This window comes from Trematomus bernacchii, unplaced genomic scaffold, assembly GCF_902827165.1.
Source record: "Trematomus bernacchii unplaced genomic scaffold, fTreBer1.1, whole genome shotgun sequence".
NCBI lineage: Eukaryota > Metazoa > Chordata > Actinopteri > Perciformes > Nototheniidae > Trematomus > Trematomus bernacchii.
Window position 1 is genome coordinate 3,769,005 of NW_022987608.1, and position 16,237 is coordinate 3,785,241.

A 16,237-nucleotide genomic window follows, 5' to 3' on the forward strand; every position below is an offset into this window, starting at 1 on the left:
GATTGTTGTACTCTGTTTAATGGTTTTGCAGCCAGGAACTTAGCATACATATAGATATACGGATATTTCTTCCAACCCTGGCTTCATTCAAAGTGATATGGCTTTCATTGTTGCAGCTAGAACTCATAACTCTTAAATTGTCTATGCATATGATACTAGTGAGGATGGAGATTTAAATGAACAATTTAGCAAGCATCTTATGTATCTGTAATACAGCACCATGGAGCCTGTAGAAAAAAATGTACTTACAAAAAGATGAACAAAGGTGATATTGTATGTGCTACAAAAAAGGGTGAATTACATCAAATCTAAACACAGTCACACATTATTCTCTGCTCATTCCAAATGCAGTGATTATCATACAGCGCTTTTCATTGCTTGACCCTGTGAGAAATTGATGCGTTAAATTCTACCTTGGCACCGCTTTCCAGTTTCAACTCCAACAGGAAACAGTGATGAAGTCCAACATAAGACGCATTGTACTGGTGATAGGACTGTTCCATACAAAAATCTGGATCCTGGATGCCTTTTTTTTCTATATGAACACAGTTTGTGTAGAGCTTAATCACATAATCTAACAAATATTATTGGTTCATTCGTTTTGGCTTGACAAATGGGTAAGACATAGTTTATTTAGATTTTCTCTTGAGACATATCATCCAGTACAGAAGTCTTACTCAGTTATACAGCACAGTTGTGTTCGTTTAGGAGATGAAGCACATCCTTAATAAGTGTTGGGTTCAACAACACCCAATGCTTTTTTTGGTGGAAAAACAGAACAGATGCATGATACATGATTTTAACCACTATCAGAGTGTTTGGAAGTGAAAACTGGATCCCTTCTATTCAAATGTAATCCCCGGAGTCTATTATATACACATGTCACTTGAGGCAGAGCTTAAATTTCCAATCCCACAATGCCGAGCGCCAGCAGCACCATAGACGCCAGGCTTAGAGTGGGTGTGATGATTGGTGCTTCACCTGAGGAAGAAGAAACAACATGAGACAAATGGACCAAGAGGACATAAAGTATTATATGTATATTTATATTTTCCAGCCTTACCCTTGATACTAATCATCCTGACTGGGCCATCCCCTCCTTCATAACGTCCGCGTACCAACAGCTCAAAGTCTCCCATCTGAGGCATGGGGAAGTCCATGAAGTGCCAGCCAGTCATATAGACTTTCCCATAGATGTAGCCTGTCTTTCTGAACATAACCTTGAAAACAAAAAGTATTGGATCTTCAACTTTTCCATGTAGACTCTGGAGTTTAAGTGGGGACATTTTTGATCTGATTTTCGATTTTTAAGGGGGGTTAGTGTCTGTATTTTGGCTACAACGTTTATTAAAGACTTGTTTAAGTTGCTTAAATTAGACTTCAAAAACAAATAACAAACTAAAACAACACACCTTTGCTTAAAATGTATATTATAGGAATTAGCACAATCAAAAATTTGAGTTTTCTTGTTTCCATAGAGGCTACCATCATCACAGAACCACCTGAGGACACTGAGGCCAAGCTTTCCAATGGAAAAACGTATTTATACACTTGATAGGTAGCAGCCTTAATAGAAGTATTCCACACTCACCTTGTAGTAAAGGGGGAAGGAAATATCGCCAAACCAGTCATAAAAGATATGATCCCACCACACATACAACCACTGTCCTGTCCAGGTAACATAGCGCCACATCCTGGGAGGGTCTGGTGGGGCTGGAGACAAAACACAGGTATTTGCTAGGACCATATCTATACCATAACTCTCATTGTAGGTGTTTATAGTCCATATTTTGTCTTACGTGCTCTCTTTGTGAACATCTCGCAGTGTTCACCAGGGGGTCCGAGGCCAGCTCCATTGAAGGCCCGGACCTCGATAAGGTAGTGAGAGTCGGGCAGCATGTTCTCCAACCGGGTCTGGTTCAGTGAGGCTGAAACAAATATACGGTGTGCTCCTGGCTCCGGATCATCGTACTTTCTCCAGTATTTCACCTGGAGAGCAAGAAATTATTATCACTGGATAAAGAGTGAAAACTCCCAGCTACGGTGTTGTTGATACCCTGCTAGCTCGCTAACACAGACATGAAGTCAATGCAATCACATGTAGAATGCAGGGTAATTTACAAGACAATTACAAATGAAAACTGGTTATGGTACTCCTTGCAAGGGCAGAATCTTAAGTCATTAGTTGTCCTGTAACCTCCAAAATGATATATTCTGCCACCAGCAGTTAGTTTGAGTTTGTTGCCTTTAGCAATCGTTACTAGCTCTGCAGTTTTATAGTAGTTGAGGTTAAGGTGCTGTGATTTGTTGATTTAATTGCACTACAGTATGAGCAGACTAACAAGGCAGGTATGTCAGCAGTTTGAGCCTAATGTGTTGACAAGTTAAACGTTTAACTTGTTTTTTCAACCTTAGTCACCATTTAAAATGTCTACCGGTTCTGTGTGAAGAGATAGTATGTCTTTCATAAGCCTTAAGACATTTGAGACCAAAATCTTTAGTTAGTGTATGCAACTTGGAGAGTAAAAGCTGTGTACCTGGTATCCCTCAATGTACTGCTGTAGGCCGGTACCAGTGTCCATCACAGGCAACCACCAGACCAGAGCTTCAGTGGAGGAAACAGGCCTGGCGTAGATATCTGTTGGAGACTCTATTGGTACTGGGGACAGACAAATGGATGGGAAAAGAAAACATTTTAGTCAACCCTATTCGTTAATGTCCTCCCTTTCTTCTCATTGAAATGAAACCATGCTGAAACTAAATCCTCACCATCTCTTGGGTAGTAGATGACCTTGGTGAGGCTGTATGGTCCATCTCCTTTCGCGTTGAAAGACTTGATCTTCACCTGAAACTCTCTGACCTGGAAATCTTCTTCTGTGGGAACGAAGTAAGAGTCCCTGTGAACGTACCGCCTCGTCTCGGGGTCCGAAATGGTCTCGTACCACCAGTCGTACGCGTCGTGAGGCTTGAATGCCACGATGTAGCCAAACTTTTTGCCGGAGAAATACCAAGGCTCCACAGGCTAAGGGGTCAGGAGTGGAAAGAGTAAAGGAAAGGAATACACCTTAGACTTTGTAGCAGTATTTTGGATCAAGTTACATTAACTGAGGGCTTACTTACAGTCCATGTGATGACGATCTCACCGTTTCTACCTCCGTAACCCTCCACATCAGTGGGAGAAACCACTGGTTCTGAGAAGGAAGAGAAAGGCCATTAATGTTCATTCTTGACAAAAAATAATATGTCAGATGTCAGTTCTCTCTTCTTACGAGCGTCCCAGGTTTTGGTCAAGAGGGAGGGGATGCTGGACTCCCCGGAGCCGTGCTCGTTGGTGGCGATGATCCTGAAATAATACTCCATCCAGGGGTACAGGCCTGTGACTTCTGCCCTCTCAGAATGGCCATCCAGAAAGGTTGGAGCTTAAGGAGACACATATAGTATGTTGACTTAAAAATAATTGTGTTTGATTTTCTGTCTCTCGTTTGGGTGCAAGTAGACTTCATTTGCAGGTTAAAGCAATCAGGCGTGATGTCAGAATGCTGGATTTAGCACGAGATGGCCCCCTACTGGCAGTGAGCAGTATCAAAAAGTCAGTCAAAGTCAACTTTATTGTCAATCTTCCAGTTTGTGTGTACAGACAGAGAGATCGAAAATACCGTTTCCCACAATCCCGAATATAAAAACAAATATAAATCAGTACTCACAAGTGATGGCGTCCTTCCAGTCGTCTTCATTCAGGGACCAGAAGTGTCTGGTCTGGATGGTGTAGGAGAGGATGGGGCTGTTATGCTCTGACCCTTTAGTCCATATTAACTTCACCCATGAGTCCCCGATCTCATCCACTCGGATCACCCCGGGAGGCCCAGGAACACCTGGATCAGGGAGGGAATACGCATGGATTATTATTTTTCTGTACATTTGCTCAGAGTAAAAAAAACAACCAACCATAGATGGCTGGTGTGATGAGATCAACAATGCCAAATCAAGCCAGGGGAGTAAGGTATGGGGGCAAATGGCACCTTCGCCACCTTTACTCATTGATTTTGATCTAAACCACACATCTGTATAGTTTTGTGACTGTATCTTGCAAGGACGTGATGTTATCGGGGTCGTACAAATCTGTCTAAGGACACAAACACACAAACTTTCAAGGTCAAAATAAAACCAACATGGCTGACGCTGCGGTTAGATATTAGACTGGCATCGATGATCCACTCAAACAAAGCACGTACCAACAATCTTGAGGTCAGCGTATGCAGAGTCGCTGTCCACCACTGACTGAGTGGTGCAGGCGTAGCGACCTTCGTGCCAAATCTGGACATTCTTTATTCTCAGATCGCCGCTGCTATCTTCACTCTGAACACCAGGAAGCAAAAAAACATGGAGATGAGAGGGGAAAGGAAAGAGAGAGTGCAAGAGACAATATATATTTCATTAGCCGAGGGTGTCAAGACACGGTTTGTGAGTGTAAGATGTTAAAATAATGAGGCTACCTACCAAAACGCGTTCGTAGTGTTCCCACTCAGAGTGAAAGTCGATGATCCTGAAGTCGATGGTCCAGATGAATGTGACGTCCAGCATGGGGTCGAATGAAGCGCCACACCTCAGGATCACCTCATCACCAACCTTCACCTCAGTGTCCTCAGGTGGTTCTGTGATGATGGTGGGCTCTATGGAAACAAGAAAACTCACATTTTTGATTGTGCTAATACATATGACGTACTTTTTAAGCAAAGGTGTGTTGTTTTAGTTTGTTATTTGTTTTTGAAGTCTCAACTAAGCAACTTAAATAAGTCTTTAATAAACGTTGTAGCCAAAATACAGACTGGATCTTTTTAGATGAGTGTTTTTTTCCAACAAATAAAGCCATTTTCTCATTCGTGCCCTTTTTATTTTGTTTGCATTAGGGTTATGTTGATGTTTAATGGAGCACAGCAGTGTGTAAAGCAACTAATTATTGACATGACCCAGACTGTGAAAAAAACAATCCCCCTGATTTAGTATAGAGAAAATAAGTACAACTGTGTGTGTTTCTGTCTATAAACATTATGGAATTATATAAAAATTGACATTTAAAGCGTAACAAATATGAAAATATAGCTTTGGTCAGGACCGAGATTGATTAAAGATTCAACTTGATGAAAGTGAAAAAGGTACTTATAGATAATTGAATGGCATTATTTTTTCCACAATCAGAGAAATTGTTTGTTAATAGGGTTTAAATATGTTCACACACTTATACAGTATGCACATGTCCACAGACCTGTGATAGTGAGATAGCCAGAGCTGTTGGCCTTTCCTCTGTCGTTCTCTGCAAAGCAGCTGTAGAGTCCTGCATCGTTTTCCGTGGAGTTCTTGATCTCCAGAGTCCCATCCCACATGACGGAAATCCTGACAAAGAACACAATTAGTAAAGCTACGCAGCTTGCATCAATGAGAGGATAGGTGATAAACACTTTTAAATACTGTTAAAGGTAACCTATTATGCAAAATCCACTTTTTCATAAATGTTATACATCAGCATGTGTCCCCTCTGTGTAAAGAGATTCTGGAAGTTTCAGGAACAAAGATTCTCTCTCTTTTTGTCCTGATCCATTTATATAAAAACCTGTCTGAAAATGAGCTGATCAGATTTTGCCCACTTTATGATGTCATAACGATTTTTTGGCTTGTGTAACCATTAGCCAATCACCAACCAAGGTAACCCCCCCACCTTATCACCTGAATCTCCTCCTAGAGCACCATTGTGTTCTTTTTAACCAAATATCTCTCAGAGGGGCGTGGGGAGGGGCTCCTTATTTCCATCTGAAGTAACAGACAGAGAATCAGCACTTTGGAAACAGGGCTGAAACAGAGGGGATTATGGGATGCTGCAATGATCTGTTTGGTGTTTGGAGCCAAACACTTCAGAGACATGTTTTGTATATATCTGAGACCTATAATATATTGATGAACAACAGTATAATAGGGGACCTTTAAATGAGGATTTACCTTGAGTTGTTGTAGAGTAGCTCCTTGCCCTTCATCCAGGTGAACTTAGCTCTAGGAGCAGCTCGTGGTTTACACTCGATCAGCACGCGGCCATCTTTAGCTCCGAGAAGCTGCCTCCTCACGGGGTTAAACTCGAACGTAGGAGCACACGCTGTGGGAAACCATAAAGGTGTGAACTCTTGTTTAGTGCCCCAATTTCATGATAACTTCTGTGTTACAAATGTGCTTCCTGATATTAAATAATGAATGAAAGGTTTCCTCAAAGGTCTCACCGATGACCCTCAGCTCAGCGTTGGCATATTTGATGCCCCAGTAGTTCTCAGCGAGACATTGGTACATTCCTGAGTCATCAAAAGTGAGACTGGAAAACTTCAACTCCCCTTTCCCATACTGGAAAACACACAGACACAACCCAAATACTAAGTCAATACCATGTACTCTCATTTTGTTTAATGAATGACTTAATATATGACTATTTTCTGACCATGTATCCGTCTTTGTACCAGCGGATGAACGGGAAAGGCTTCCCTGACGCCACGCAGCGCATGGTGTGCTCCGAGCCGATGTCGATCTGAGTGTTGTTGATGGTTTCTGCCCACTCCGGAGCAGCTGAACAAATTACAGGGATATAAAAGTGATAGATAAACCCAATATTCAAACACATGCACAATATAGTCATTTGAAATGGTGACTGGAACTACTCAAGGTGTGAAATGGGGGGAAATGGGGAATATTTTATCAATGGTAGAGACTTCAAATTCCAAATAAAGATTTAAACAGTTAACCTTTGAAATACCTACTGGACATACAGTATATTTGATATAGGATTATAAAACTGTTTAGATTAGCTAAAAAATACTTAAGTTAGCCAGAAGTTAAGTAAAAAGTTATTCTTTGCAACACATTGTGCTTAAACTGCTGACATAGCTTCCTTTTTTTATCTGTTCATAGTGAAATTAAATTAACAAATCTTAACATCAACTGATATAAAACTGCAGTGCTATTAGTGAAGTTTTAATCTTAGTACAAATGTCCTTGTTTGATTTGATCATATTAAGTCATCCTTAATTATGAAATACTTAAGTGTGGGCATTTTAGTTTTCTCTTAGTCAAAGAAAACTGTTACTATTTTAGTTTAACAACAATTTGTGATTTCTTTGGTGTTTTTTAGTCATCAGGTTATATTTAACTATTCAGTCAATCTAGTCTAGCCAAAATATGACCTGGATTCCCAACCTTCTTTATTCCCTGATCAGTGTTGTTAACTTTTATTTAAGCAAATCAAAAAAAATGAACAGCATTTTAGTCTCCAATATGCACATGAAAAAGGTTTATTAACCAATTTATTTAGTCATCATTTTGGTTAGGGTTAAATAATTAGTGAGGACATACTATTCTCATTTCAGGTTCATATTTGTATTTTGTGTCTCCAAGCTTTAATGTTCAAAAAGCTCTTTATTTTTCTCATACTGCCTGTGCTGCAGCACCTCTTTTCACCCTCTGTCCGAAACCAGAGCCCAGTCTGCTCTGATTGGTTAGCTGGCCAGCTCTGTTGTGATTGGTCAACGCCAACGACAATCACTTACACTCCACGTACAGCCAGGCCTTGTGCCAGTCCTTCCCTTTGGTGTTGAGGGCTTCACACTCGTACCCCCCGACGTCCTCGTACTGCACGTTGTACAGGTGAAGCACGGCTCCTGATTCGCTGATCTCATGACTGGGCGGCAGGTCTGTGTGGTCCACCTTCCTCCAAACAATGTCAGGGATGGGGCTGAAAGGGGACACAGAGGAAGTGAACAGGTGCCTACAGTATGTGCCAGTATATAAATATCTTGTAAGCCCTCAGAACTCATTATTTCAGTACATTGAGTAAACAGGAAACATACTTTCCCAGAGCGAAGCACTCCAAAGTAATATTAGAAGCCAGCATGGCAGTCGTGTCGGCAAACTTCACCCTGATGTCTGCTGGGTATTTTCTCTCCTCACCTGAGGCAAACATTTTTTATTATTAACAAAATGTTCAAACTTGACGAGATAGTGTGCGGAGGTGGAATTGAATTAAGTATATTTTTAGGTACTGCTTTATACTTCTACTCCATTACACCTAAGAGGATAAACAACACTTTTTACACCACACTTTTTACACAAATGACGACATATTATAAACATATATGTATTTGTCAGTTTTAAAAACAGTATATTATAATATTCTTTAATAATGCAACACTTTTAAAATAACCCTTCTGCACTTTACATACATGGAGTATATTATCCATATACATCTTAAATAAGGTTCTAGTTAATCATACAGTCTCCTAGTATAAATGAAGGATACTGAAAGATAATAGCAACATTGTAGAGTGGCATTTAACGATTATTTTCATGACTCATTATTTCCTAGAATGATCAATTGTTTGGTCAACAGATTGTCAGAAAAATGTTTAAAATCTCTTTAAATGTCTTGTTTTACTGTATGAGTCAAGAACCAAAAGATATTTCGTTAGGTAAATCTAATGGAGTAAAAAGTAGAATATTTGCTCATGTGGTGGAATAGAAATATAATGAAGCATTACATGGACAAACTCAAGTAAAGTACAATTATGTTGAAGTAAGACATCAAATAATACAAGAAATGTACTTAGTTAGTGATTGTGTGCATGCAATTCTCTGTGATTGTTTTTGGTACTTCATCATTCAACATAGGAATGAGGTTTATAATTGTTTTCAGAGCTAGTATGTGCTCACCATCCTCGGGGGGTAAGGGGATGAGGGGGATGAACTTGGAGAAGACGCTCTTCCCGGTGATGGGGCTGGACACGAAGCACGAGTAGTTTCCCGCATCCTGAGCTTCCACTTTGGAGATGTACAGGTTCCCGTTCTTCTGGGAGACGAAGCGGCGGCGGTCCGTGTACAGGAACACCGGGAACTCGTTGAAGATCCAGCGGTAGGTCACCTCCTCTGGAAGGGGAAACACAGAGGTTGTTATTGGTATCTCATCTCCAGAAAACTGGCTTTTCTAATTTAGGCATGGAGAAATGAACGTACGTGGCCAGGCTTTGGGGGGGACACACAGCAGGACGGCCCCCTGTCCTTCCTTCACATAAACCGGGTCTCTTTCCTCCTGGGGAAACTCCTCCACAACTACATGATACAGAGATGAGGAGAAATAAAACAAACAGGAATTATAAATGTTGTATTAGCAACCCCCCACTTAAAATGTTATTTTAGTCTTGTTTTATTTATTTTATAGGTTTTCATTTTCATTTTTATTTGTATTTCTGTTGTACCTATATGTTCACTTTGTTTTATAATATATTTTATATTTTATATTGTTGCATCGACTCTCTGTCAGAGAGAAACCATTTTTTTTTAAATTATCATACATTTACCTCCTTGTGTCTATCAACCTGATAAAATGTTATATTTTGTTGCATGTACCTTTTTAAAGTTCTTAACAAATAATCTGATGGGAATTTCTTGTTGTTTGATTTTAACTTGTGATGTGTCGCCATTTTGTAAAGCACTTTGAGCTGCACGTGTTGTATGAAAAGTGCTATATAAATAAAGCTTTATTATTATTATTATAAAAAGGAATCAGACGATACAATTATTAGTAATAATTATATAATCTATTGAGAATTGTAAATGTATATTGTATGTATTGTATATCGGGCGGTGGTGGTGGCGAAGTCCATAGGGACTTGGCTTGACAACTGGAAGGTCACCAGTTCAAGTGCTACCGAGGTGTCCCTGAGCAAGGCACCATTCCCTACACTGCTCCCCGGGTGCCGTACATAATGGCAGCCCACTGCTCCTAACAGTAGGATGGGTCAAATGCAGAGAAACCGTTTCGTTACATAGTACCTGTACTACGTAATGACAATAAGTTCAATCTTCTTCAATGTAGACAAACATTTAGATGTACATTTTGGGGTTGGGATTAAATCAGTGTAAACTTCTTCCCACCCCTTTTCGGATGTGTAATTAGGTAGATCATTTGTTTATATAGCATTTGTAAGTCAATAATATGTTTGTTTATCAATTTGATTCTGCTTAAGTTTGTACAGTATCATAATTCTCATTTTTTTATTATTTTTTATTATTGTTTTACACGTTCGAAATAAATCAAATCAAATCAAATCAAATCAAATCATCCTGGACAAAGTCCCCGGGTGCCGTACATAATGGCAGCCCACTGCTCCTAACACTAGGATTAATTATGACAATCATTAATGTTCTCTAAATGGCCCAGAAATATTCGGGAATCACTTTAGCTTAGGTTTTGTTTTGTTTTTATATTGGAGAAAGGACTTGGATCTTTATAACAAACAATGTTTAACATGCTCACATCCAAACTTGACCCTGGCCTCCTTGCTGATGACGGTGCCGTAGATGTTCCTGGCGACGCAGATGTACGTCCCGGCGTGTTTCTTCTGTCTGGGGTTGGTGACCACCAGGTTCCCCCCCACCAGGCTGTAGTGCTCGTCCGGCTGCTCCATCAGCTTGATCTCCCAGTTATCACGGCGCCACCTAGCAGCAGGCGGGGAGAAAGGTTGAGATACTTAAGTAAAATTGCAATAGTACGATGTAAAAACACTTTGCTAGATGTCAAAGTCTCACAAAAGTTGCCTCAGTGAAAGTGCACAACATAGCTTTTTAGCTTCAAGAATCAAAGGTAAAAGTATTTTTTTTAATACAATTACAGAATAAGAAAGGGACAGAAACATAATGCTCACTTTCAGTTTTCTATTTTAAACATCCCACCCTGCCTCGACCTCAGGTAAGAAACAAAATTAAGCACACAAAACAAAAATAATTCGAAATAAATTGGTAATAATAATAAGGGAAAACTGGAAGCAATAATATTCTTACAATAAGAATAATATGAACCAAAAGGACTCTGATCTGTTAGGCATAATATCCAGAGTGTCTATGAAAGATAAAAACTCCATATTAAAGTTCTAGGTAAAAGTATTCTTTATGCAAAATGAACAAGTGTTACATATTGTTGGGAGGTTTTTAATGTTGTCACGGTATTTTATGAGAAATCTTGATTTTCATTTTTATGATCAGATCATTTGTACATGTTAAATGTACGATGGCTGCCTTCATATATGGTGGTCGTGACAACAGTTAGAGTTAGTGCTGTAAAAGGTACAATATTTCCATATGAAATATTGTAGTGTATAACGTTGGAGAAAACGGAAGTTCTTAAAGTACATAGAAATTCTACTTGATTGAATGTATTTTGGCTGATCCAACATAATTGTCCAAAAGACATTGACCCACATGTGTCATACCCAGTACTTGTGGTATAAACACTGTTCATCCTGTATGTTCAGTAAATGTTCTTCATTGTGTTTAACCTGTATGAAGCAGGGGGGTTTGCTCGGGCCCTGCAGTTCATGGAGATCCTGCCGTCTGGAGAGTCCTCAGTGTACACCACATCCACCGGCTCCTCCTCAAAGATGGGGCCGTATCCAGTAGCATCATCTGACAAAGTGTACATAACAAATGAGCTGACACTCTGATTTAAAACTCACCCTGAAACGTATGTGCAATTACTCCACGAAACTCACCTCCGTAAATTCTAGGCTCGTTAAAAAGTACCGCCACTGCAAAGCAAGAGATAAAGAAGTCACGTCAGCAAACCAACACTTGCTCTGTGGCACAAATAAAGGTATTCTGATTCTGATTCTTAAGGGGGTTTATTTTCCTACCTGTGAGGGAGACTGATGAGGAGAGAGCCAGGAGTAGAACAGCAGCAGCGGCAGCCATGACGGTCAACAACCAGACTTAATGCAGCAGCGTGATTTAGGAGGATGAGCAGAGGGACGCAAAGAAGAAGAAGATGGACAGGACATGAACTGGAGAGGGCTGAGGAGACACAAAGAAAATATTTTAAGCCGTCAGAAACAATTTATCATGAAAACACTCTGAGATATAACACCACACTGATGACTGTGCAGGATTTTCCACACCAGAAACACTGCAGATGGAATCTTCCCTGCTGCATATAAATGATTAAGCATGTGTGACTCAGCAGAATACTGCACAAGCACATGCGGAGACACAAAGGCCTGTGTGTGTGTGCGTGTGCGTGTGCGTGTGTGTGTGTGTGTGTGTGTGTGTGTGCGTGTGTGTGTGTGTGTGCGTGTGTGTGTGTGTGTCTGCGAACAACACGCAGGGGAACACTGCAGTACGTAGACAGCTCCTGCTGCTGCGTCACACATGCTTACACATCACTTCTGCAGGATGGAACAGCAGAGCGACTGCAGTGTTTCAGTCTCTCTGTCAGACAGCAGCACATGGGAGAGATATTTAGAGACATAGGAGGTAGGGGGGGGAAACGTGGTGCCATCAATCAAATACATCCATCCATCCATCCATCTTCTCCCGCTTATCCGTGGTCGGGTCGCGGAGGTAGCAGTTCCAGCAGAGAGCCCCAAACGTTCCTTTCCCTGGCCACATCAACTAGCTCTGACTGGGGGATCCCAAGGCGCTCCCAGGCCAGCGAAGAGATACAGTATAATCCCTCCACCTGGTCCTAGGTCTACCCCTCGGTCTCCTCCCAGCTGGACGTGCCTGGACCGTCCAGCTGGGAGGAGACCGATCAAATACAGTGCAGTCTTAATTAGGCATGCACAGATCCAGCAGGAAGGGCAGAGGTATGGACTCGAGTCACATTTGACAACAACTTCACCTGGACTCAAACCTATCAAAAATAACCCCTTCCCCCATCCTAAATATTATACCGTATGTCATTTTTTAAGTATAGCACAAATCAATTAATTTCCCTCCACTTCCTGATTCAACTACTGTTAAAGCTATTATTCAAAGCCAGTCAAATGTGTTGAATTACGTCAACTATATTGAAGAAACTAACATCAGCTGTTTAAGGGATCCAAAAAAGATCATTTGGTGTATTTTACAATAACAATGTTCCCTATGATACACAAGCTACATGTATGTTTGGTGTAACTTTACAATAGCATTTTGCCTCTATTTAAGCACATTTCATTGAATCTGCCACAGACAACATCACAAAGTGCCTCACAGAATAAATAATAAGACCATACACAGTGAAAGACACAACATCAGTAACAACAAACCTTAACAAAAAACACCAAAATTACAAACCCCACGAGGCGAGACAAACGCCAGTCTACATAAAAGAGTTTTCAGCTGCTTTTCACACGTGTCAACAGAACACCTCCTACACTATGGGTATTTAACTCCTCAGTTTTGACTTTGGTAGAATTCTGATTAATTGAATTTGGGACTAAACCTCTGCGCTTAACAGTCAGCTTAAAGCTCAGCCTTGATATGAAACTAATCTTCCAACAAAGTCAGAGGTTAAGGTTGATCAGAGACACTGAAGAGAGAAAAACAGCTTCACTTTGGACCATTATTATTATTATATTAAAGAAACAAAACATGCTTGTGAAAAGCTGTGTTTCATTAGCATTGGCTATTCTTTCTGGGGTCCGCACACACACAGTCAAACATACATAAAACTAAAAAACAGCTAATAATTGCATGTATTCCTACAGTACAATCAGTTGTACATGCAGACACAGTTCAATTATACTTTATGAATGAATGAATTCCAGCTAACCATGGCTCCTTGAGCTAAATGTTAGCATCAATTTCAAGAAAAAGGAAGTTGTTGAGCTAACCATTGTTAGCATCTACAGTAGCCTGTGTATCCCACATTAGTTAGCTTTGGTAGACACCCTCACAGTTGCTGAGTCATTGAGGATGTGAGAAACAGAATGAGAAGGCACAGACAGACTTCCCATGAGCCTCAGCTGCCATGTCTGCCTCAACCAGAGAGTACCAAATGTACACACATCCACACACACTGCAGCACTGACTCCTAAAGTGATGACTCGACACTAATATGATACCAGCATACCAGCCGTGAGACAGTATTGCAGGTCAAAAATATTTTAAAAATCAATCGTGCAAATGACACTTTTATATACAGATTTTGCTTCTTAGATTAACGCCACAGCAATCTGTTCCACCACTATCTCTAATCAATTGATCAGAGTGTGTTTTCATGCGTTTCCCCAGAGATAATCCCATCACAGATCCTCTTTGGACAGACTGGAGAAATGTAGGTCAGCTCATGTATTAAGCAGTGTCTCACTGACCGCCTGAACAACAACGTTATGAGGGTTTGATGGCCGCACTCAAAATCACATTCAAAGTCACGTTTGGATTCAACAAAAGCATACCCCATGCATTTTTAATCTGAGTTTTCTAGGTTTGGGGCTAGTTGATTGAAGTGGTGAAAAGCTTAAATATGTCATTATAGAAGCACTGCTGAAGATGTGATGGGAGACATTTCCTCTGATGCAGCCATGACAGTTTGATGAATCTTTTTGACATTTAAAAAAAGGAGGGGGGTGGCTATATTATTTTTGGACTCCTATACATGTTGCATTGTTTCTGTTATGGACCGGGGGAAGACAAATTATATGTATAGCTATTCCTAAAACATCCAATATGTGCATCATGATTTGCAGTTTCAATAATATCTGCCTTAATGATCTTTTATAACTCAATAGCTGCAGCTTTTATGCAAACACAGTACAGGAAACAATTAAAATTAAAACAGATTTTTAAGGGAGTTGCCCCCTCGCCCTTGAAGGACAGTTTGCCCTTTACTAAAAACACATGCATCTCTCTGCGCCCTTGACGCATGCAGTGTGCACACTTTCACCTTGCCTCTGCATAAACATACATTTGGGAAGCGAAAGCAACCTCTGATCAAACAGCGCAGTCATTCGGCCTGTACAAGTATCTGCGCAGCTGCTTAATTCACTTCAGCCTAATGGCGAGTGAGCGGCACCGGTGATGCTCTGCTCTGCATTGCGGTACTCCTGAGCCGGTCCATGTCACCCCTCACATCCCACTTTATCCCCACTCAGCCCGGACACGAGAGCCAGTTTTAGGTCATGCACGCACTCTCGCATGAGGTGTCGTTTCCTTACCTTTGAGGCAGAATGGGAAATCTCAGTTCTCGGTCTTATGGCACACCTGGATCCCGAACCGCAGCCCACCCGCCGGAGCTGTCCCGTTCAGATCGAACTTTTCTATTGGAGGAAAGCTGCTGAGTGACTGCTCTGTGTGGCAGCGAGAGCGAGGCTGTGATTGGTCCACTGCGGAGAGGAGGGAGGATGGGAGGGATGCGGGCATCATGCTGCTGCGGATCCCTGACATGCAATAAATCCTCTCATGGAAAACCATTTAGGTTCAATGTGCACATCATAGAATATTATTGGATTGCTTTAATACCACAACAGGAAGTGCTAGTCTTTGCACACTCAAAATAACTAAATAAGGCATATTAAGAGTATGCTTCGGAAAAATATAAAAGTACAGATTTGAATATATTATCACTATTTTTTTCAACCCTTAAAATGAACAAAAATACCAGATATTCCTCCTAAAAACTGGGCAATTTAAGTCACAGTAACAGAATGTTATTTTTTATTATTATTATGACTATTATTTCTTCTTCTTTTGGTTAAGTAAGTATCTAACCCCCTAATTTGAGTACCTGTAAATTGACTACTGTTTTTTTAAAAGGATGAAAATACCAGAGAAAAGGATGCTTCATGGAAACCATATTTCACTCCCCACCACGTGCTGTGCTTCATAAATGACCTCCAGACCAATGTATTATTTATGACACATTCAACACCAGTAATATCAGTGACTGCCTTTTCCCCATATCAGCCACATTGTGAAGAAGAAGAGTAAGAAGAAGAAGAAGAAGAATCAAATTACTGTTAATAATACAATTGAATAATTATTTGAATCATTCGCTTTGATTTACAATCCTTAACTGTCTTATTTCCAATTTATTAAGATCATGAATGAATAATTATTTGCTTGAAAAACGATATAAGTATGTTGTAAAGCTATATTCTGTTTGACAATGGAAGACATGCACCCACACGCCAGATCTAGATTAATCCAGGGATTAATTTTCGCTGGTTTATCTCTGGGTTTTTTTTCCAGATAAAATCACTCAAACATCATTCTCACTTTTGTGCACTAGGTGGTGCTACACACACACTTTTCCATGTTGTGCTGCATGCATGACCCTAAAACAAAAGCAGATTTGAAATCCTGAAACCAACATTTATTTCATTTTTTTTTAAAGTTCATTTAAAATACAAAATATTTTTGCAATATTATACTGTTGAGTAAACCATTTCGACAGCCTTTC

At 40.3% G+C, this 16,237-nt stretch overlaps 1 protein-coding gene across 2 annotated transcripts; it reads right to left on the reverse strand.

The window, feature by feature from the left end:
* Nucleotides 1–772: 772 nt before the first annotated feature.
* cntn1b (contactin 1b) lies at nt 773–15,091 on the reverse strand. Of its 2 annotated transcripts, none has more exons than XM_034131244.1 (24): nt 14,994–15,091; nt 11,712–11,858; nt 11,571–11,606; nt 11,358–11,484; nt 10,340–10,521; nt 9,037–9,132; nt 8,737–8,949; nt 7,878–7,977; nt 7,578–7,762; nt 6,476–6,600; nt 6,264–6,381; nt 5,992–6,142; nt 5,264–5,391; nt 4,498–4,670; nt 4,233–4,356; nt 3,705–3,872; nt 3,270–3,419; nt 3,121–3,191; nt 2,770–3,022; nt 2,538–2,659; nt 1,800–1,989; nt 1,592–1,713; nt 1,064–1,220; nt 773–981 (listed from the first exon to the last, which is right to left on the reverse strand). In XM_034131244.1, exons 2-24 carry the CDS (start codon nt 11,767–11,769, stop codon nt 899–901), a joined length of 3,132 nt encoding a protein of 1,043 aa, XP_033987135.1. In that variant the 5' UTR covers nt 11,770–11,858; nt 14,994–15,091; the 3' UTR covers nt 773–898. The 2 variants fall into 2 exon arrangements, with proteins under 2 accessions (XP_033987135.1, XP_033987136.1); XM_034131245.1 differs by having other exon boundaries at nt 11,712–11,786; nt 14,994–15,025.
* Nucleotides 15,092–16,237: the final 1,146 nt, after the last annotated feature.